This window comes from Etheostoma cragini, chromosome 5 (assembly GCF_013103735.1).
Source record: "Etheostoma cragini isolate CJK2018 chromosome 5, CSU_Ecrag_1.0, whole genome shotgun sequence".
In the NCBI taxonomy this organism is placed as follows: domain Eukaryota; kingdom Metazoa; phylum Chordata; class Actinopteri; order Perciformes; family Percidae; genus Etheostoma; species Etheostoma cragini.
The window spans coordinates 13,638,429-13,662,142 of record NC_048411.1 but is presented as its reverse complement, the minus strand read 5'-3'; the positions used below and the strand labels follow the sequence as shown (position 1 = coordinate 13,662,142).

The following is a 23,714-nucleotide window of genomic DNA, read 5'->3' as shown; positions in this document are numbered from 1 at the left end:
ATCATCATCATTAAATATTGGAGATATTAAATTTTGTAGGATTTCAACAATAAACAACAACAAAAGAAACAACAATAAACAATAAAAGAAAAACAAAGCTTAAATCTGATCCATTATCAAATGACTAAAAAATATGTAATCTTGTGTTGTATTATTATTTCATTTACATGTTAGGTTCAAAAGAAATTGTTCATGGCTTTGTTTTTATGTTTTACAATGTATATGTGTTATTATAGTATACATTTTAGAGAGTTTCTTTCTACAACTAATAACACTATTTCTGTGACAATGCTGTGATAATAATACAGTACTACACTTTTTCATACTGCACTTTGTATGATTTTTTAATCAATGACAGAAAAACAAATCTCAACTCAGATCTTATCTGTTCTGAAATTCCTGTAACATTTCACAGTTGTGTTACAATAAGCAATAGTGTTATGTTCCAGTTTGCCTTTTTTCTTTCTTTCTTTTTGAACAGTTAGCAGTTTGACATTGGTCCCTTGGGAGTCTCTTCTGTCAGTTAGGAAGGTTTTGTGATCCATGCACCGCTGAACACATCTCTACATCCCATCTCCATACACAGTAGATACCCTCACATCCCATAGGATTAGCCATGGCTCCTCTCCTTTGACCCTCCCTGCCACACACACACACACACACACACCACACACACACACACACACACACACACACACACACACACACACACACACAAACACACTTTCTCTCTCTGACTGACTTCATGTTAAGTTTGACAAAAGGACTGTGAAGGATCAGCAGGCCTAATACACCCCTCATTCTCCCCTCAGATGCATGCACATTTATACTCTGACAGCTCACAGATGTGATTGACAGGACCGTATGTGCCCATGCAACCATGAAGAGAAGAGAAGAGAAGAGAAGAGAAGAGAAGAGAAGAGAAGAGAAGAGAAGAGAAGAGACTCTAGCAGTAATCTGAATCTTTCTTGGCATTGTATCATCAACCGTTAGGGACGCCCAGGCGGCCTTTCGTTATTGTAACGTGGAGCATAACTGTCCAGTGGCGGACATAACTCAGACCAACTTACATCACTCCCTCTAAAACAAATGTGGCGTATTGATGTCCTCCCTCTAATTCTGATATGATTGGAGGGCATTCTTGTGCTCGCTCCCCTCAGTCTCTCTGTGAGACTGTGGATGAGGAGAGCAGCAGCTGAGTTATGGAGGCATATTCTGGTGGCATTTATACAGTTTGTCACGCTAAATCTCATGATAGCATGGGTAACATTTCGCACAATAACTCATTCTGGTTATGTGTCACATTAGCAGATGGTGTTCTTGGGGTGGTATGTGAATGTGTATGTGTGTGTGTTTGTGTGTGTGTGTGTGTGTGTGTGTGTCTGTCTGTCTGTGTGTGGGGGTGTGTGTGTGTATATGTGTGTGTGTGTGTGTATGTGTGTGTGTGTATATGTGTGTGTGTGTGTGTGTGTGTATGTGTGTGTGTGTATATGTGTGTGTGTATGTGTGTGTGCGTGTGTGTATGTGTATGTGTGTACCTCTGTTTGACGGGCAGGAGGAGATTGAAACCACAGGGCTGTTTATCAAACTTATAGGAAGTGGGTGTTTTTGAGCAGGGACGTGTCGCACCACCACATCCTGCTGCTGGAAAGACAGGACAGGGTTCACACGGTGTACAGTAAACAACTAATGCAGGCGAGGTCTATTTTGTGTGTGTGTGGTGTGGTGTGGTGTGGTGTGGTGTGGTGTGTGTGTGTATATGTGTGTGTGTGTGTGTGTGTGTGTGTGTGTTTCTGTCTGTCTGTGATATGTGGCCACTTCATTCAACACTGTACACTGATTGTAAATAATCTGGCCTGTTGTCTTTGAAGGAGATGAAGAAGAGGCCATTAAGGTGGTCCCTGAAGATGTATTTTGGTTTTAACAGTTAATTTCCTCCTTGCATCACTCTGCCTTACACCCATTCTGTTAAACACATTAACAACTGGCAATCGGATTTTTGCCACCACCACCCACAAACCATGCATATCACATCAAAATGCAAAAAAATAGATCTGCATCCGACGAAAGTGTGAAATCTTAAGTTGCAAAGGCCATTTTTGAGAGAAAATAACATGGTCAAAAGCTGCAGCTCTCCTCAATAATATATCTAAAAAGATGACATTTGACCTCCTCTTTCTGTTTTAGTTTGTCATATTGCTCCATTTCTTATTTTAGTCACTCACTGCTCCATTTAACTTTTTAGTCATGGCATATGCCCTCTGTCTGGTCAATACATCGGAAAGATACGATTTAAAAGGAACTTTAATACACCGACTGAATGTGTGAGAGAAGAGTGATTCAGCGCTTTCACAACCAGGGCTGTATTACACACCTGCTGCCCATCTCTGTCTTGGTTTTACTCACTCACTCTCAGGGGAAGTGGCTGTGTTCTGTCATCTAGGGAGTTTTCCTATTTGTTTCTGTTTCTGACTCTCTCACATAGGCCCACACACATGCAGCTGTATCTGACCACATGCAGTTATAACACAACAGGATGTTGTAGGGTGGATGTTTGAGGTGTGAATGTTCGCATAAGCTGTGACAAACAATATCTGTTTCTGAGAACTAATAATTCAATATTCATTGTGTCTAATAGATGCTCCCACTCTTCAGAATCAGAATCATCTTTATTGACCAGCTATGAAGACACATACGAGGAATTTTCCTTTGGAGTATAGTTGCTCACAATCTCTTGATCTGTTGCTTGTTTTTTCCCCTTGGCCTACAGCGTAGGCTTACATATAACAGCCACGATTTGAATCCAGATGTATCAAACCTCCGACAGTGACTTACTGCATCAACTTACAGTCCACATTATAAGTCAACATTTTCATTTAAAAAAATTTTTTTGCAGATGTATGTAGTGACAAGACAATAAGAAAGCAGAAGGACAAACATTATCTTCCTCACTGGTGTTTGTTTACAGCAAAAGCAGAGATTCATCAAATTGGTGCTGTCAGTCTTGGGTTGCATTGTTAGATGCCAGAACTGTCAGTTTGAATAAATACTAGGGCAGAATTTTCAGTTTCTCATCCTGCAGCATCTGAGCCATCAGCATACACCGGGGCTTGTGGAGGACTTCAAGATGAGCCCACTTGATTGCTGCGCTCATACAGAGACAACATTATGATAATGTCCCTATAAGTAGCAGGGGGATGGGCACAGTGTCGTCTCTTCACATAGACAGAGCCAGCAGGGAGTCTGCAGTCAACTGCATTTAGGACTGTCTTTGTTGTTGTCTTAGCTTCCATCTGCTTTGCTGTTTTGGTACGTTCCACATCTCGTCTCAGGCGTTGTTATCGCTCTCATTAAAAGAATATCTATTTCAGCCCCAAATAAAGAACAAAGTCTTTCAATAACTTTTTCTCCCTCTTTGTGTGTGTGTGTTTGTGTGTGTGTGTGTGTGTGTGTGTGTGTGTGTGTGTGTGTGTGTACCATTGTATATGCAATGACTGAATTTGCAAATGGCAGGTGTCCCCTTTGGTTGTTGAGAGAGACTGTACACTCTGTGCTAGGCAGTTCTGTTTTAATTCATTGCTTTATGTAACCTATATCCTCAGTTTTTTGTCTAATATAAATTCTGGAAATACATGTGGAGACAAGCAGAGGATGTGTAAAATGTGTCCCAGGATGGATTCAAACCCCCATGACGCCACGGCTACTGTGTCTCATTCAATGATGGCAGGTGGGTGTTACAGCCAGTCGTCTTCGGAAGGTAAATGAGGGAGAAGAGTAGGCCATTCTGGTTGCATGGTTTATCAGAGTGTATCAGGAGCTGGAGATAAAAGTGTGTTATCCAAGAAGTCATTTACTTCATTAAGCCAGTCCAGATCACTGAGGCCTCAGTAGTCAACTTCGTCACACGTCCCATTAACTTATCAATCTATCAGCATGGCCTTTACTCCTTCTGTCTCACACACACACATGCACACACACGCACACAGGGGCACATGCACAAACGAACACACACACACACACACACACAGACACAGTCACGCACACACACACGCACACACACACACACACACACACACACACACACACACACACACACACACACACTCCCTCCCTCTATCTCAGCTAACCCCATTACCTCTGTTAGTCCCGGGGGTCTCTGAGCTCTGATGAACCCTCGGCTGCCCGGTGAGATTAGTGGACTCCCTGAGAAAAGCCCTTCATTGATTGAACGCAAGTCTCTCCTGCTCGCAATGTCAGCTCAAGGTTAGCTCTCGCTGCTCTCTTCCCCGGCACAGTCAAGTGCTGTAGCTTTGTTAAGAATATCAGTGTGTTATTATTATTTAACCTCTGCTGGCTCCACTGCTCATATTATTCATAAAAACAGTTAACCAATTATTGACATTTACCTTCAGAGCCTCTCTTTCCTTCCTCTCTCAGTCCTTCTCTCCAGTGGCCCCACTTACCGTAAAGCATTTGCCAAAGCATTTATTAATCTATTAATTCATTGTGAATCATTTTTTCTCCTTCTTCACTTCTTCATCTGAATCTCTGTTCTCCCCATCAACGAAACCACAGAGGAACTGTTACCACATTTAAGCTTCAGCATTTGGTAAAGTGGATTGAATGATATTCACTTTTATGTATTTCAAGTCAGGCATGGGGAGGCATTTACTTTGCATCTCTCTTGAGGGACGGAAGATCTTCCAGACAAAAAGGCAAGGAGAGATTTGAAGGAATTGGGGCAGCTATCAGTCTGTAACAGAGAGTTAGATAAATGGCTGAATCCTAAGGACAGAACGATCTTTTTATGTTGAACTTGATGAACATGAGTGATGCACCAGATTTCCTGTAGCGGTGAATGGAGATGAAAGGATTATCTAGATATTTAGATTATTCAGGCAGGAACGTTGCCCTGCGCTGCCGTCTTTTTCCTTCCCATCATAATTCAATATTTACAGTTTCAGCTGGAAAACTGCTCCCTCTTGGCTGCCTGTATCTGGTATCCATGGCAACAGATTTGAGAACAGAGTGCCGTCTGTATGTGTCCGTGTGTGTGTGTGTGTGCGTGCGCATGAGTGTCTGTGTGTAATGTTTACTGATACACTGCAATTGATTGGTTGTTGGGGAGCAGCTGTTGACCCCTCACTCTCAGGGGTCTCTTTGTATTCTTGCACACATCCCAAATCAATAGACACACATAAATGTGAACACACAATCACATACACACACACATATACACACACACACACTCACACAGACACACACACACACACACACACACATTATTCTAAATTTGTGAGGTCTTAAAATTTATCTTAGAGTCAAATTTTATTTCTCATCTTCAACCCTAACGTCAACCTCCAAATTTATATGTAGGCCTAGTCTTATGTTTATACAATAAGCGAGAGCCTGATTTAATACAATACTGGCACCATAAGTGGAGAAATGAGCAAATGGGCATAGAGTTGTGGCATTGTTATGAAAATAGACCCAATAAAATAAAGACTCTAAACACATTATACACACACTTATCCCAAACGCTCTAACATACACACAGATACACACACGCGAATAACACCTTTTGGGATTCTAATCAATGTGCCACAGCAGGGGAAGTGAAAAGCAATAACACCCAAACCACGGATGGCACTACAGATTTTTAACTACAAGTTTGTAACACAGCTGAGTGTTTACATGCTACTGAGCACACAATCACAAATACCACCCCGGCTAATGAAATACCTCCCAGTGGGTGCTTAACACGTGGGCACACACACACACACACACACACACACACACACACACACACACACACACACACACACAGCAGGGATGAGTGACAGTAACTGTGGGGCACCAAGAGGGAAAGGTCATCACATAATTTGCATTGCTTGTTAATGTTTAAGGATGTTTTCCATACATGAAGGTCAAGGTTTGCATGGAGAAACACAACTTTTGACAATGATGAATGTAATGGAACAACTGTGGCTTGTTTAAGGTTGGTTGATGGTGGGTTTTCGTTTCCACCCTGCTGTAATTTGACATATTAAAGGGAAAGCACCACCTCGCACACACACACACAAACACACTTAAATCTACCTTTATTCTTCCACTCAACCACACACCTACCTTGTCTTCTTCTGAAGAAAAAGTGTGTTGTGTTAACTTTTGTTTCACTGAACACACACTTAATTATACTGTGCCTGTCAAATTACATCATCTCAACTCATCCCAGTAGTTGCGGGTTATGGGCAAACCATTGGTGATAAACATTATTTATAGGTTAGCCCAGGGGTTTGCAAACTGTTTCATGCCAAAACTCTCCTGAAGATGAGCAATAGAACAACATCTGATAAGAATTATGTATTTAGTAATGACTCAACAGAGGTTTTGCCTCTACTCACCTAGAGGATGAGTGTGAAACACCTTATTATATTATTTCTAATACTTTAAATTTGTTGTCTTGGAAATGTAAAACTATTTACTGTATCAGAATTATTTGGAGTAGGATATTGTGATCACCACCAGTTTAATCTGTTTTAGGATGTTATTCATCCACTTAATGCAGGCTAGGCTATTTATGTTTGAAGAAATTGCATCTATTCATTCATTGTTATGATGTATTCATATTTTTGGAAACAGCACAAGTAATGAACTGTGTTAAACTGTAAACTAAAATTTCTATAAGCCAATCAAGCATTTTATTTTCGTTGTTTCAGACATTTTTACACTTGTATCCAATACTTGAAGGGTAGCCTACACTGTATAAAAGTTGTGTAGGTAGACCTATCTCAACCAGGTTGAAAAAATGCAAAACATCACTCTGTCCGGACAGCATTGACTCAGTAAAACAACATGCCTTCTGCCAGATGTTGCTTTCACCCTTTGCATTACAGTCCCATAGGAGACGGCCATGGGAATTAGGGGAAGGTCGCAAAAGGAGACGCGCTGAATGCGTCTGCTGCCAGGTGGAGGCGATGTCGCTCCTCCTCTCGGCTCTCCTCTCTTCTGCTCGGCCAGAGAGAGCTTTCAGTCTGCGGGGTGAGATCATTACCAGACACCAGGCTCCGGAACCTGACATTCACCGATCGGAAAAGCAGAGAGAGAGACAGAGTGAGAGAGAGAGAGAGAGAGAGAAAACCCTGAACCAATGCAACCGGCGAGGAAAAGCGAGTTAAACCACCGTCTCCCGCATCGGCTCCTCAATCTGCCGTAGGCTACTGGCGGCTGAAAGCGCGGTTCTGCCGCTGACATTTCCCGCTGGATTTGGGCTTGTAGTCGGATGCGGGCTTGTTTTGACTGCAGTAACAGTCCTACTCCCCCCCCCTCCTCCCCTACCAACCGAGTAGCGGATTTGCGAGGGATCTCAGCGGTGTGCGGCTCCCCGAGTGACCAGCGATCCTGCAAGGCACCGGAGACGCGCTCTGCACCGCCGCGGGTCCCCACCACACGACTCCATCCGCAAGAGCCTCTAAAGATCTTATTTCTGTAAGGAATTGGACATAAGCGCCAAGTTTGCGATTGGATTTTTTTCCCCCTGTGCTGCTACCTTGCTTCTGTCATCAGATCGGCTGAAAATCCCATTTTCGTTTTTTTTTTTCTTTCCAAAGCACCGTTGACGCCATTTTCCTCGGGGTTTTCTGTCAAAAAAAAAAAAAACCTATATTCTGGCACCGTTTGACAGCTCCCCGGGAGGCTGTCATCCCATCCGTCGCTTGTGTAAAATGTGTCTAAATGGATTGTAAATGATCTTGATAAAATATTTACACGTTAGACCCGAGTGTGTGACAACATTAGACATGGGTAAGTAGCCCCAGTTGACTGGCCACATTCCACACCTGAATACACCTTTCCTATACATGCTTTTAGAAATGTTAGGCTATAGCATTGCTGTGTGTCTGCTTTAACGTTACATGCTTGCTTTTTTACATGCTAGCCTACCTGAATCTATGTGTAGTTATTTTTTTAATAGTTTTTTTAATCTAATGTCTTTGCCATTTTATTCTTTAATTGACATGACATATGTCGAATTGCTTGTATTCGCATGCCAACAAATTCCGACCAAACACACGCACGAGTGGACGTACTCACAGCACCACGCGCACATTCACGCACGTAGACACGGACCACCCCAAACAATCATGTACCACTCAGTCTCCATCCATTATTACTGTGTAATACCTCGGTAATTTTCGTAATAAGATAAAACAGCTGATTAGGTCAATGGGGTAAAGTGTCCACCGTATATATTGATGAAGGATCAGCTAAACCACTGCTGTTCACAATCTAAGTTCAAATGTTTTCTCTACTTGGGTGAACCTCCTGCATCTTCACTGACATGATAGTCCATCACATAGCATCACTAGTCTCTGACATGCAGCGAGCAGATGGTTGTTTCTCCTTCAGTCTTGCATGAGTTATGTCACATTTAACTGAAGCCTATCCTGTGTGGTTGGATGTGGTTTTTCTATTTGTTGTGGTCAATTTGGAGAAACCTGTTAGAAAGACAAATGCTGCATATATGAAGTAAAGTGCTGTTGAAGTTGCAATGTTATGCATACTTAGTATTCCAGGAGTGTGTTTCATTCCTCACTTTGCATTCATGCTGTTTTGTTTTTTATTTGTAGCACATAGCCTACAGTAGGCTACTCTGGCTACATTTATCAATAGCTGATCAGTTTCAGGTGGATGTCAGAAATGGTGTGGCCAAAAGTGGCAGACGTGCTTTGGCTGTGTGGAGGAAGGTGATTGGTGAAAGTCAATGGCAGTATGCCACTGTTATCAGCAGCCCCCAGAAACCTCTGTCACGACCACAGCACCAGAAGATAAATAGACAAGCCCGGATGAGTCAGGGAAAGTGTGGAAAAATAGCCAGGTCACCAAGATATATGGGATTGAAGATTTGGAAATGAGCGCTGGATGAAAAAGAAAAACAATGGGCGTGAGAAGAGAGGCAATTGTGAGAGAAGTGCGTGACTGGATGGAAAGAAATGGGGTTGAAGGATGGATAATAGAGGTGATTTAGACTCTGAGGGAACCATCGATCTTGTCTTGTTAACAGGTTTGGGGGAGTTGAAACTCTGGCAGTGTTTTTGCGGCATGAAAGTCTGAAGCAGGCTATTAAACCCCATATTAAGTAATGAGATGCCCATGACACCTTAAAATAAAGCACGAGAAATCGATTAGGTGTATCCCCTTCTGAGCTGGATACCTCGGGTCGAAAAAGAATCACAGAGAGGGAGGAGGGAATGTGAACACCATCCAAGGACAAATCTAACTGTTGGCAGGCTCTCTTAACAGAACATCAGCACTGGAGCACCTTTTGGCAGAGCACACAGAAAGAGGGAGGGTGGGAGAGGTAGGAGGTGGAGGGTAAAGGAAAGAGGTAGCACGGAGAAGAGGGGAGAGAACAGAGGTTTGGGGAGGGGGTGAGGTAAGGGAAAGGAGGAAGACAGTTGGGGAGAAGGGGAGGTGTTTTTGCTGACAGCCATTTTGTGGCTTCTGCTGCAGTTAAAATGGTTTAACATTCATCTGCTTCTGCGGGGTAGTTAGGTGAGGATGGTTTTAGTGCTACCTGGCATATGGCTCATCCAGAGGAGTGTGTGCATGTGGGACTGCACAGAGCGCCTGCAAGGCCATCATTTTCTATTATGGTACTTTACGACTGTCCTTCTAGCTGCCCTACAGCTGAACACATCCTTGTGCCATCCATGCTGAACTGGGGAGAGAAAGGGTTTTATTCTGTATTTCAAATCCAATCATTTCTTAGTGTATTTCATATACACTCTTTGATGTGGACAGGCTAAAAAGGTGGCTTCCTTCACCTTACTCTGCTCTGAGGCAGGGGACTAATAGACTTCCAATTTAAAAACTCACGCTCGTGCCCACTGGATTTGGAAGTGTTAAAAGACAAGGGCCATTCCCTTTGATTTGTCTTCAACCAAAGATTGGATCCTTATAGATACACTGGTTTACGTGATTGCCCCTTCACTAGAGGGCTGGAATAAAAGAGAAAAAAGCGATAAATGAAAAATGAAAATGGCAGACAGACAATGTTCATCATCCCTCTGAGATCTACAGCCAGGGATGGCCTAGCCTCTACTACACTCTCGCATCAAAGAAAGGGGGGGGGGGGGGACCCTTCACCTTGTGCAATCACATGGGCGTTTGGTGTGCATGTGGATGTGTAAATGGGTGTGCCTGTGTGTGTGTGTGTATGTGTGTGTGTGTGTGTGTGTACGTGTGTGTGTGTGCGCACATCTGTCTGCATGTGTGTATGAGCTATTTGTGAGTCCACCTCAGGCACTGAGGCTGTTGGGTATGCAGCCTTAAAAGGTTGTGTTTCTGCTGCCATCCCTCTCTCCCTCTTTCTCTCTCTCTCTGTCTGATTCTCACTAACCCTCAGACACTACCTCTGTTTTGTCTGTTTGTCTGTATCATTCCCCATCTCTGTTCTGTCCATCTGTATTCCATTATCAATTCTTTATCATAAATGTTTTCAAAAGACAAGGCAAAATGTTGGAGGAGTGTCTCATTCACTGCCTTTCACATCCAGCACAGGGAATAACCTTATGCTATTTGAGAGGGAAGCTGGTTAGCGCTGGTAGTTTTGAGAACATAATAAAGCTATTTATGCAGTGAGTCTGGTCTCTTACAATCAGCCTGCTGTCTGAGGCAAGTTGAGGTGTGTATGTGCGTGTCAGTGTGTTTGTGTGTGTAAGAGAGAGAGAGAGAGAGGAGAGAGGAGAGAGGAGACAGCGAGGCTCAGGGTAGGCGAGGGAGGCCCGAGGAGGGGTCAGACTTACATAAACTCTCAGCCTGTCTGCCAGTAACAGAGAACTATCACAGCTTAGGGCAGCGAGCAGGGAGGGAGGAGGAATAGTCATGACCCAGCTAAGTAGTTTAGAAGGTAATTGCCCAGAATGTAGATTGCACTAATGAATGACGCCATTTCGTTGTCATACTGGGTTATGGTTGGGGTAGTGAGTCTTAAGAGAACCACTCAAAGTGGATAGGTTTCTTGTAGATGTGTTATGTGTGACGGTGTGGTTGTGGTTGGCAGCTGTCTCTTTTTCCTGTCATTGTCCTCAGTCACATGACAGACAGGGTGGCTTTCACACATGCCATGAGGGCGAGTCATCAAGCTGACATTAGGGACTGGGAGGTTCCTGGAGGACCAAACATGGGCATGTGGGCACTGTACAATAAGGTTGGGACTGAGCCTAGACTCGCTATCTTTTGGTTATCCCTGTATATTTTTGAATCCTGAGAAGTTACTAAGACACCAAAGTTGTTTTGCATGTTTTTGCCCATTAAATGCAAGCCTGTACCGTATAATACTGCTGACCATTTCCCTACCCTACTAAGAATACCATACGTTTTTGAACTAATATCGTAACTTCCAGGCAGTCAGTGGTTTATGTTGGTTTAAGTGTGAAAATCATCTTGCTAAAACTTTTCTGAAACAGGTTATCTATCAAACTGAACATGTAGCCTCCTTTATTTGTGCATCAATTTTACTGATGGCTGTAACCCTTATTGTCTTGTGGTTATGCAGTGAGCAGGGTATGTTTTGAGGACCGTGTTTAGTGAAAGAGTGATCAGGGAGGCTCTGACATGTGATATTTTAGACTGCCAAAAAGCATTACACTCCAAATCCGTGTTGTCTTGAAATCAAACTTAAAAGACAAACAATGACAGTGTAGAAAGAACAACGAGAAGTCGGTAGTTTCTTGCGTGAAATAGGTTGCTGTTCACCTTTTGAGGATTACCCGATGGCAACAGCAGGTAATAATTTACAAAACAGTCCTTCCATCTGAAGGGAGAATGTGAAAACAATGTGAGTTCAACATAAAAATTAAGCCGATTATGGACTCAAGTTCCTTTTCAATACTGCACTTAATGTATGAAAATGGATGACTTCCAGAACGGTTTGAAATCAATCTGAAAACTAGTAAGCTTTGGAAAATTGCTGGCAGTATAATGTTGGCCATGTGGTATAAGTGATGTGGAGTTCATAAGCTTAAACATGCAAAACCACTGTTATAGTCCTTTAAGTCTTTTTCATACTTAGCCACCATGGGGCTTGCAGAACCTACACCAATAACCCTAATGAGTCAGGGGTTTCAGATTGATTTTATTGACTTTATTGATTGACTTTACAGCTAAAGAGAGTGTTTGTAGAAACAAACCTTTATTTTTTATTTAATCTAGCATATGCAGAAGAAAAATGACTAACCATTGACTTAGACCTTAGGGTTTGACAATGTTTATGTGCAGTCTTCAACTGAAATACCGCTGTGGATTATGATTATTCAATCACACTGTAATCACGGGGCAGCATGGTGGTGCAGTGTTTAGCACTTTTGCCTCACAGCGAGAAGGTTCTGGGTTTCAACCTGCTGGCTGTTGCATAGTTTTCCCAGAGTTCTCTGTTTTCCTCCCACATGCAGGTTAGGTTAATTGTGGACTCCATATTGCCTATGTATCCACTGTGATTGGCTGGTGACCCGCCCTGTACCCTCTTGCTCAATGTCAGCTGGGATCTTCTAAAAGGATAAGCGGGTATATCTGGATGGATTGACTCTAAGCATGTGCTGTGAGGCCTGTTGGGTATTATGTTGGGGATCAGCTGTTAGTACAGTAGCGTGGGCTGGTAAAGTAGTGCACACAGTGAATACACACACACACACACACACACACACACACACACCCAGTATATGCTGTAAACCTTTTGTGCTTTCAGGTCATTGTAAGTCTGCAGCAAGCGCTAAGCTTTTACTTGAGTCATGTCCGCAGGTTGTGGTCTAGTCTGGGTTCACATAAGTGTAAATGGTGTCAGTCTAAGCTCAGTGTGTGAGACAGAATTCCCCACTCTCAGCTCAGTCATGCCTCATGTCATATTGACTGATGGGATTCCCTGGAGCAGTAGTGAGAAGTGTAGTCCAGTGTTTGTTTTGGTTGCTTTCTGTTTAAAAGCCTGGGTGTAAGTAATGCTGTGTAAGTGCATATGTGTGTTGATGTAAGTATGTAATATATATCTGCACGGGCATGTGCAGTGATCCAAAAAGGAAAAAGTGAATCCTGTGAGAAATGGCCACGGCAACTCTAGAGAGAAGAAATAGCAGCAGGGGCAAAAAAGTGTACTCGGTGACAGCAACACTGTCATTTGTATGTGTATTTATGTGCATTCAGTTTTTCATGCATGTGTGTATCAATGCCAATGCATTCGTGTGTAAAACAGTTCAGACGCTGGTTTTTCCAGACCAGCTCGTAAACCACATCTGGGGAAAGAATTTAGATTCCTTCCCTCCGTCTTTCTCTGCTGCCTTCCTTTCTCCCCATGTGTGATTCCCTCCCTCCTTTCCTGCTCTGGTGAAAGGAAAAAACAGAAGTCAGCTTCTTTCATTTTTTCTATCTTGTGTCCTCAACTTCAGCCTGGTTTTAGAGCTGAGAAAAGGAATGTCTTATTTTGCACACTGATCACTCTGGTGTTTGCACGGCTCTGCTTCTGATCTGTCAGGGGATAGAATGAAAGGGAGGGAGAGAAGGATTAGCAAAGAGTGAGTTAAGGAGAGAGTAGGGAGAGAGGAAGGCAAGTGGTAGTGGATGTCAAAAATGTGTTTGTTTATGCGAGGTACAAAATGCAAACGAGAGCGCTGCAGCATGCCCCCATAGTTCTCTGATGAGCTTGTGTGTTTGTCTTCATACATAATAGGCAGCTAATAATGTTGATGACAGCAGACAGGCCTGTGCTGAGAGGTAGAATGGAATAGAAGCTATGGGGATGACAGGACTCTGTCTTAGTAGCTCTTCTTTTCGTCATCATATCATTTACCTGCTGTCTCCGCAGACTGTCCCTGGCTTCGCTGTGTTCCTGTGGGACAACCAACCCGACCCCAGTAGCTGATTGACAACAACCAACCAGCCCGACAGATTACTGTTCTCTATCTTCTCATTGGCTGGCTGCCACAGCTTCCCCCATCCTGACTGGCTCTGGCTGGAGCGTGGATGGAGCCAAGGGATCTGGTTGGCTCGGCCCGACCCAAAGAGGCGGAGTTACAGGGAGGCAGGGTGGGGCCAAATGAAGAGGACCAGGAAGGAGCAGGGGGCATCAGTTTGGCGCGCAGGGATGACGTGATTAACGGTGCCATCAGCGAAGGGGAGGGGCTAGAGGAGCAGGTAGAAGGGCTTCTGGAGGAGCAGGAGTTCTCCATCAAGGAAGCAAGTTTCCAGGAAGGAAGTCTAAAGCTGAAGATTCAGACCACCAAGCGCACCAAGAAGCCCCCCAAGAACCTTGAGAACTACATTTGCCCACCGGAGATCAGGATGACCATCAGACCTCCAGTTGGAGAGGGCAAAGGGGGGCGACAGGGACGGACAGGAGGCGGGGCAGGGCGCGGCCAGAAAGACGAAGAACGAGGACCCCCCAGAAAAAGGGTAAGTCACCATCCCTGGAAGTGCTGTATTTCACATACAGAATGTTTTTCACACGTGTAACTCCTTCTTTCTATCTCAACATCTTTGAATGGACTTCTCCCTCTCTCATACGCTCTACCTCTTTCTTTACCTTTCTCTCTCTCTCTCTCTCTCTCTCTCTCTCTCTCTCTCTCTCTCAGTAGCTCGTTTCCCTGCTTGGTTACACAGGGTCAAAGTTTGCTGTGTAATTGAAACCAGTCATGGCTAGCTGAGATCACAGTGACAAACACACACACACACACACACACACACAAACACACTCACACTCACACTCACATAGGAGCTGAGAATAGGGCTGACATAAGCAAGTGACAGCTGGTGTCTGCTCTCTCCATTTGTGGTCATATATACGGCGACCTCTCCTCTCCTCTCCTCTCCTCTCCTCTAACGATATCAGCTCTTGTGGGTCACGCCCCTTCAGCCCCCGCCCACATCACACCCGTTACACACTTCACCGTTGTTTGGTGTGTGTGTGTGTGACACTGTGTACGTACAGGTCCTTGGGGGAATCTAGTGTTTGTAGTATGTGTTAACCTACACAGTGGTGTGTGTGTCCAAACCTGAAAGCCATCGCAATATCACTGAGCTTGACAGGCCCAGCAGGAGCGAAGGCGTCATGTTGTCAACATGATGCTGGGCCGTGTTTTGCTCTGTTGTCCTTCAGTCTTGTGGTTTTAACTTAAAATCAAGGGGCTCACGAGGTGTTTGCATGGTCAGATATATCCACTCTATGTCTGTGTTCAAGAGAGGTCTGATGCAACCCGAAAAAATAACCAATCCACATAATCAAGGATCTGTTATTGAGGGAAATTTCAACATGTCTAACCATCATGTCATATAAAAACCCCACCTTTTAAACTGAAAATTGTCTAAACTAAATTTAAACGAACTATAGTAGTCAGCTGATGTGCCGCTCATCTTCTCACTGGGCTACCTGTTGTGTCATGAAGCCAGATGTATACAGATGTGTTGTACGTACTTTACATTACTGTTTCCCAACTTGGGGGGTACCAAAAAAAGGATTTGGAAGATTAATGTTAAGGGTTCACAAGATAATTACCAAGAGAGGCAGAAAAAACATATTTCTGCTACACAAAGGTTTTCTGCCAATGATTTTTTCTGATGAATTACTGGATCATTTCGGTTCCTCAGGGCTCTAAACAATGTTGATAAAGCATGGTTGGTTGAACTAGTAAAAACCAGTAGGCATTTGCAATAGGTGACAAGGGGTTGGAAATCCATTGCTTCATAAGCCGAAAATGTATGTGTGTTGGGTTTTTACAAAAAAATGGAACACTGGGTGAAATCACCAACCTTGTGCTTAAAGTCTGAGCGGTGATTCAAATATGAAATTGCAACTCAATTGGAACGGAAGCATGTGGGTTTTGCTTTGTCAATTTTAGCGAGTTGTTTGCCGGATGTGTATTCTCACCACAGAGTAGACTATGAAGAGGTTTGACCTGCTGTTGCATTTCTGTAAATAAAGGCATGTTTACCACTAAAATGTTCATTTTAAATCCATGAGTAAGCTAAACCCTGCACGCTGATATTTGGGCAGCCATTCCTAATCTAGCCCCATCGGTCCCCAATTGGAAGCCTACTGCCACAGTGTGATTGACAGAGGTTGTCATAGTGACAAGGGTAGCAAGCTGGTCTCTATTGAGATTTAAGGTTTGGGGAGGGGAGGATGTGTTGGTGTTGATTCAGATCAGTTTCAACTCTTCATCCCCTACACTCTGTCCCTCAATCACATCCCCCATCCCCCTTCCCTCTACCCCCTGCACCCCCCTACATCCTTTCTCTCCATCCACTCATCACCTGCCACCCCAAGGGTGTAATACAGGCAGGCTCACTGGAGAGGAACGGGTTAAAAAGAGAGGCTGGGCTGCTTTCTGTCTCTCTGTCTCCCTTGCGTGTGGGTGTTTGTGCGTGTGTGTGTGTGTGTGTGTGTTGAGGTTAAATACTCTCTTTGTGGTGTGTGTGAGGCTGAGTGTCAGGAGGGGAGGGGAGGTGAGAGGGGGAGCAGATGGACAGCCTTTCTGCTGTATTGTGTCCACTTCTACTCTTTCCCTCTTTCTCTCTTTATCTTTTATCTGTCCGGCGTTCTCTGCTTTTCCCCCAGTCTTTTCTCTTCCCTCATGTCTTCCTCTTTTCACTCACCCTTTTTTGCCACTCTTTTCTTCCTCTTCCTCCCTCATTTACTCTCTGTTGTCTCGTAGCAGATGGCAGCATGGAGCAGCAGCAGCAGCAACAGAGCAGAAGCCAGAGTGTGAGCCGGGGATGGGGAGAGGGAGAAGGGGGTTGTGGAAAGAGAAGGAGGAGAAAGGAGGTGGGGGTCAGGCATATGGAGAGCCTGGTTAAGGGGCCCCCTCAGAGGGAGTGTGTATGTGCGTGTGGTAGTGTGTGGTGAATAGAGAAGGGGGAGAGGTAGGATACAATAGATGCCCATTAAGACACAGAGAGAGATTTGACTCTAATAGACAGAGAAGGGGAGAGACAGACAGACAGATCAGTAGGCAAACATGTAGGGTGGCGTCTCTTCTCTTCTCTTCTCTTGGGGAAACTGGCATTCCAGCATCAAATAGTAACAGGACACAGCAAGCAATAATTGTAATAAACACTAAAAAGCAAATGATATGGGATTATATAGTGAGTGTGAGAATGTCATTTTATAGATGACAGTTGTGACTCTAAAGCTGTCCACAATCTTATTTTACTGCTCACTATAGAGTAAACTACTGAGCATCCATTATTTGAATGATCAAACAAGGGAGTGATTTCAGACACAGCCATACTGAAGAGAATAGAAAAAGATGCAATTTCCCGGTCTGAAAAGGAATCATACCCACCTATCATCTTCATAGCAGGCATCTATAACCAGAGAGGTCAATGAGCAGGCGCCTTGTGTCAGGGGACAGACCCACACACACAAACACACACACACACACACACACACACACACACACACACACACAAACACACACACACACACACACACATAAATGGGATACGATGGGCTTCCCTTCTCTGTCTCCAGCTGACATCACACACATGCCGAACGTCCCCTCACACACAGCTCTTTGTCTGGGCACGCTGTGTGTGTTTGGAAGATGAATGTGTGTGTTCTAACGGATTGGGTCTTGGGTCAACCACTGCATCACTCCTCCAGACACACATGCCCACACGCACACACATAGACCCAGTTATCAAGGCGATGCCAACACATGGAGGAGGTTACGCAAGGTAAAATGCATCCTCTCTCTCTCTCTCACACACACACACACACACACACACACACACACACACACACACACACACACACACACAAATCATGTTGAGCAGTGATTGCAGTTAGAGAGTGTTTTCCTGGTTATCTGTCCAGTTCTCTGGACGTGCCAAATGTGGCTCTTAATCCATTTCACTATCTGTGGGGAAAGATAAGCCAGAGCTTTTCCAGGAGTTCAGGCCAGGCTGTGTGTTGTTGTTGTACGTGTGTGTGCGAATGTGAATGTGTAGTAGTGGCTATACACGAAACACTGACGCTAGACACACACTTATCTTGTCTTGACAGCCCCTCTGCTTGGTGGTCCCTGGCTGTGTGTGTGTGTGTGTGTGTGTGTGTGTGTGTGTTGCTGCTTGATGGTCTCCCAGCGTGTTTGGGATTATTATGTGTTTTTATTATGTGTAGTCAAGTGCATTCACAAGAAAATTAATGCTGCCACAGTTGCCACGCCAAGTGTGTTTGCATGCTATACGTTCACATGTGTATGTGTGAAATGGAGCTTTTTCTTCCCTGGCGGTTGAGATGGCGGTTGGTGACCTGAGGGACTTGATGAGCTCATAAAATAGGAGGTAGTGTGTGTATGTCAGCATGTGTGCATGTGTGTGTTGAAGCATTGTACTTACCCACAAGGAGCAATCCTTGACTGATTTATGAAAGTGTATGAACATTAAATAGTCACCTCTAATATGGCTTGACCAAACTGTCATCCAAACTGTCATATTGGACTTTTTTCTTTCATTTAGGTGAAAATGGCCGGGCTTTTATTTTGGTGTGTGTGTGTGTGTATGTGTGTGTGTGTGCACGTGTGTGCGTGTGTGTGTGTTTGTGCGCGCGCGTCCTCAGTGTGCAGTCTTTGAGAGTGGAGCTGGGAATGCTTTAAGGGGCGTTTCCCTGTGGTCAATGGGGGATGGGACATGTGTATGCTTGTGTGTGCGTGTGTGTGTGCTTATATGCTGGGGAGGGGTGAGTGATTTAGCACCACTGAAACACCAGCTGTCCATCTGTGTCTGACCCCCATACACACTCTGTACACACTTGAAACACACACCGACACCCACACTCAAGTCGCACACATGCACGCCGCACACGCACTCTCCTCGCATCTAACCTCTGATCTGCCTTTGAGTATCTCTTAAATCTGAAGAAAGTTCAGACAAAACACAATCTGTTCTACTGTCCTTCTTCCCACCAAACACGCACGCACACACACACACACACACACACACACACACACACACACACACACAAAAAAATATGCACTCACAAATATGCACACACTTGACTCCACATTACACTAAGCAAGATTGCTCCCTAATCAGCTCTGCAGTAGTGCTAGTGCTGCAGTGTATCCACAATGAATGACTCTGCAAGGTCACTCCTAGTGAGCACACACCCAGACACACATTCTCACACAAAACAACACTGGAGGCTGGCAGAAGAAGAGATGAACTTTGACCCTGCCGGACATTCAAAAGTCGAGGTGATAGCTGGAATTCACATTTGTGTAAGCCTCCGTTTTTTTTTGTGTGTGTGTGTGTGTGTGTGTGTGTGTTGTATTGTTTGTTTGTGTGAGTGGGTCAGGGTTGAGACAACTGGAGTCTGGCCTTTGCTTCCTTACCCTCAGGGCTGGATTTGGTGTCTATGTGTGTGTTGGTGCTGACCATTTGGTTGGAACTGTAGCTAATTTCTCAATCGGACACACACATACCATCTTCTCAATCCGTCCCAAAGGTCAAGCCCTATTCATTCGCTATTGTGCCCAGTCCCAGTGGGTTGCTGTTTGTCTTTAGGCAGATGCAAGCAGACTATAATAGCCAGTCTAGCTCAAGTTACATTTTACATTTTAAGGAATCACAATTAGATTTTAAGGATGCTTTTTCACCCCAGTAAGTAGTTGTTCCTAAAATTATACCAAACTAACTTTGTGTAGTGAAAGAACACCACAGCCCTTCAGATATAAAGATAACAACAATAAGGAAAAGCCTAAATCCAAGTAGTCATGGTTTTGACATGGCAACATCAAAATAAGAGTAGACTCTATAAAAAAAACAGAATTTGGTTTTTGGATAGCGGTTGACTGTGACTCACATAACTGTGGGATTATCTGGAGGTCGGCCATGTTTAATGTCTTCTGCGGTCACGGGTGATGTTGAGTCACAGCATCATGTGTTCTTGGTGGCTGCTTTGTTAGTGTGGCTCCATCATGCCTCTGCCTCTGTGGTTAGTTAGTGTGTACGTGTGTGCCTGCATGTATGTGTGTATATACAGGGAGGAGTGTATTCTGTGGTTTTGAGAGGACATCCAGCCCGGATAGATGGTGTTTGGTGCAGGGAGGGGAAAAAAGTGGATGATAGGAGTCAAAGTAAAGGAGAAGCAGGCGCAGAGTATTGACTTTCACTGTGTCTCACTTGAAGCGTAAGTGTGTTTGTCAGTGAAATCTGATGGCCCCATCAGCTGCCTGGGACGCGCCTGTCAGAAGGGGGGTGTGTGTCTGAAAGCAAAAGAGATGACCGTGGAGAGGTGGTGTCCAACACTCCTCTTACAAAAATCTTTTTTCAGGCTTTCACGCACTTTTCACTGGCTTTATTGGCATGACACTATTTTATTTTAGTTTATAATTTTTGGTTAGTTGGTTAAAATACATACTTTATTCGGACGCAATCACCATTTTGTGGTATAAAACATTTTTTCATTAACAAAAACTAATCATACAAATAATTAAAAAGCCTTTAAGCCCTGGTTATTGTGTGTTTGTGTGTGTCATAGTGCCCAGTTCTCTGCTCCTTTTCATGTCTTTGTACCAGGCTTTGTAAAATAATCTGTCTGTAGTTCTGCTGTTTATTTATCCTCGTTGTCTCTTAAGTATGGATGCAGACATGAATAAATGATATAAATGTGTCTGTCTGTCCTTCTGTCTGTGTCTGTCCCTTGGGGCGGCTCAGACTAAACAAACAGCTGTGTTTATGAAGCAGGGAAGAGCCACAAGGGTCTTCTGTTTAGTGGTCCATTTCAACACTCAGACACACACAAACACACACACACACACACACACACACACACACACACACTCACACACACACACACACACATACATACACATTCCCAAATGCCCTGCGCTCCTCATCTTTTACCTGCCCTGCTCTGCTGCATTTTTGCCCCTTTGTGCTTTCTGCCCTGCTCGGTCTTTTTCTCTCTCTTGCGCCCTCTCTTTTTCTTTCGCCCTCTCTCTCTCTGCCCCCTTTGCTCAGCGTAATGCTCGCTCGTTCTCAGACCGAGAGGAATGCCACTCCGTGTGACCTTTCACCTACAACAAGAAGGGGTGCCGGTTAAGACAAGGGAGCGAGGGTGCAGCTGCAGTCATGTGCCCAGGCCTGGAAAGAAACACACAGACACACATAGCCAGGTTGTTAGCTGAGATACACACTCTAATTCTGGCATTGGCTTGTTTGCACTGATGCAGTTCTAGATGTGGCGCACTGCTTCCCCCGTCTCTCTTTGTGCCCGTCTGAGAAAGTGTAGGATGCTGTGCTTGGTCTCTGTGTGCATGTGAACGTGCGAGTGGAGTGCAGCCTCATACAAAGACATTATTGTTGGTGCGAGGGGGCCTGAGGGGAGGCGGGCAGTCTGATTGGTTAAGACTATTGTGTCTCACTTTGTCCATTCTCCCTGTCACTGAGGATGTCATAAAGTGGCTCTCTAACTTTCTCTCTAGCATGCTGGGGATCATCTGAGGACTTGAGATATTCACAGAAATATGTAGACAAAGCAATGAAAGTGCTACTTTACAAGCTTTAAACTTGAATTGAAGACTCAAGAGTTGTTCTTCAAGTCATAGCACATGTCTGTTTGTAAGAATCACTTTATAGAAAAAATTTGCTCAATATGAGTGCTGCAAACAATGGTTATTTTTAATATTGATTAATCAGTTGATTTATATTATATTGATTGTTCAATCTATAACATGTCAGAAAATAGTGAAACATTTTGATAAAATAGAGGAAAGCGTAAATCCTCAAACTTGCATCTAAAAACAGACTAAACCCAACTATAAAATACTAAAAGAGAAGTTAATTCAACTTTGTGTTCCGACCATTCATTAATTAATTAGTTTCAGCAGCACAATCAAGTGTGACTATGTGTTTCCTTTGCTTTGCTTTATTAAAAAATTAAAAAAAGTTAAAAAAATTCACATTCAAACCATTTATTTAGTTTTTGTCTCCCAAATATGCACAAGAACACACAGGTGATGTGGTAATATCGTGATGCTTATTGCCTCAGTAACTAGACAATGATGCATTAGAGTGCATTATTTTTGAATAACTAATCAGTGAGTGAGGCTTCGCTGTTACAGACCACTGTTTGCCAGAGAGGAAGTGTTTAATCTCAGCACAGCTTCTGTCTTGAATTACCCATCATTCCACACAGGAAGCCATCCCTTAGGATTTAGAGCAGCTCATTGGTTGTTAATTGTTTCCTGTTGTACAGAAGTGGTACGATTGGGTCATATGGTGCACAGAGCGCTGTGAACAACACGTTCCTTTGGTTTTGTACTGTTGTGCACGTGTGTGTAGGTGTGTGTAATTTACTTTCCCAATAGATTAATTGATTTAACAGCATTCTGTCTATTCATGAATCACTCAAACCTCTGTGTGTGTGTGTGTGTGTGTGTATGTGTGTGTGTGTGTGTGTGTGTGGCCTGTCTCTTTGCTTGTGTATGTTTTCTTTGTGCAGAGCATTAACGCTGACTGAAATGCATAATGCTGTCACTGGAGGAAAGGAACAATTGGTGCATAATCGCTGCAATAATCACTATGAAAAAACTCTTCTAATGTGGTCCTTAGTACCATTCACACACACACACACACCATTAATGCTAATAGCGGGGATTAGATGTATACTTTGTGTAGCATGTAAATGTGTCTGTCATTAATGCGTGGGTGAAAACCTCCAATTGCACCGTAATAACGTGCTTCAGTTCGGCCAATCACATGCTTTTGTTCAGATTGAGTCATCTACGTCTGAGCGTGTCTGCAGAGAGTGTGACAAGGAGACTCTTGGGTGTTTCGCTGCTATCCTTAGGAGCACTCCAATCTGAAGGATTACTGCTGTGGACGTAGGAGGGAACATTTTGCTTGGGACCTACTGCTGTGCAATAAATCTGGCTTCTGCTTTGCAGTTAGCTAAAGGACAAATGTACTGTAGGTTGAATGCTTGATCATGCCCAGCTCAGAAGTACAACATGCTGCAGATGAAAAGTGAGTTTTTTTACCTCAAATAAACAAGAAAACTGTAGCTGTGGGCTAAACACATAGTTGTAGAATTGCAGCATTAGTCCAAGAGAGGAAGTTTTGAATGGAGCCCAATTTCCAAACTTTCCCACCCAACTTTCCCAGAAGATGCTTTGGCTGGCAAGGATGCCACAAGATCTGAGATAGTAAAGCATTGGCTGAGGCAGCATATGCTGAGTGGAAATAGACATACAGACACACATGCACACAATTTTAGGCAGTGGGCTTGATCCCAGTGATCCACTAACTGTCCCACCTTGACACCCCCCTCATCTTTCCTCCCCCTTCGCCTCCTTCTTTTCTCTCCCCTGCTGTGGCTCTCCTCAGGCGTATGAATGGAAGTCTTTATTCCCGGGAGAACTGGTGGGAAGAACGAGAGAACGAGAAACAGGGATGGGGGGGTGGCATGGAGGGAGGGGGGAGGTCTGTGAGAGTGGCCACAAGATCAACACAGTGCCTCTTTTCTCCTCCATCGCTTTTCCCTCCTTTTCTCTGCATCCTACCCTACACCCTCCCTTCCTCTCCTTCTACCCCATTTTAAGTGCTGTGGACACAAAGCCGTGTTAGTATTCATGGTGTTTGTTTGCAGAGGAGTTGTGTGGTGTGTGTGTGTGTGTGTGTGTGTGTGTGTGTGTGTGTGTGTGTGTGTGTGTGTGTGCAGAGCT

General features: G+C 44.0%; 1 protein-coding gene across 4 annotated transcripts in view; it reads left to right on the top strand.

The window, feature by feature from the left end:
• The first annotated feature begins 7,046 nt into the window (after nucleotides 1-7,046).
• Nucleotides 7,047-23,714, top strand: part of setbp1 (SET binding protein 1) — a 45,462-nt gene continuing 28,794 nt past the window's right edge. The window contains exons 1-2 of one of the 4 annotated variants that reach the window (XM_034872494.1): nucleotides 7,047-7,803; nucleotides 13,853-14,439. In XM_034872494.1, the coding sequence (XP_034728385.1) occupies nucleotides 14,011-14,439 (429 nt within the window). In that variant the 5' untranslated portion in view covers nucleotides 7,047-7,803; nucleotides 13,853-14,010. Of the gene's footprint in view, nucleotides 7,804-12,194; nucleotides 12,565-13,852; nucleotides 14,440-23,714 lie in introns of those variants that run through there. The other 3 variants (XM_034872491.1, XM_034872493.1, XM_034872492.1) reach the window with 3 other exon arrangements.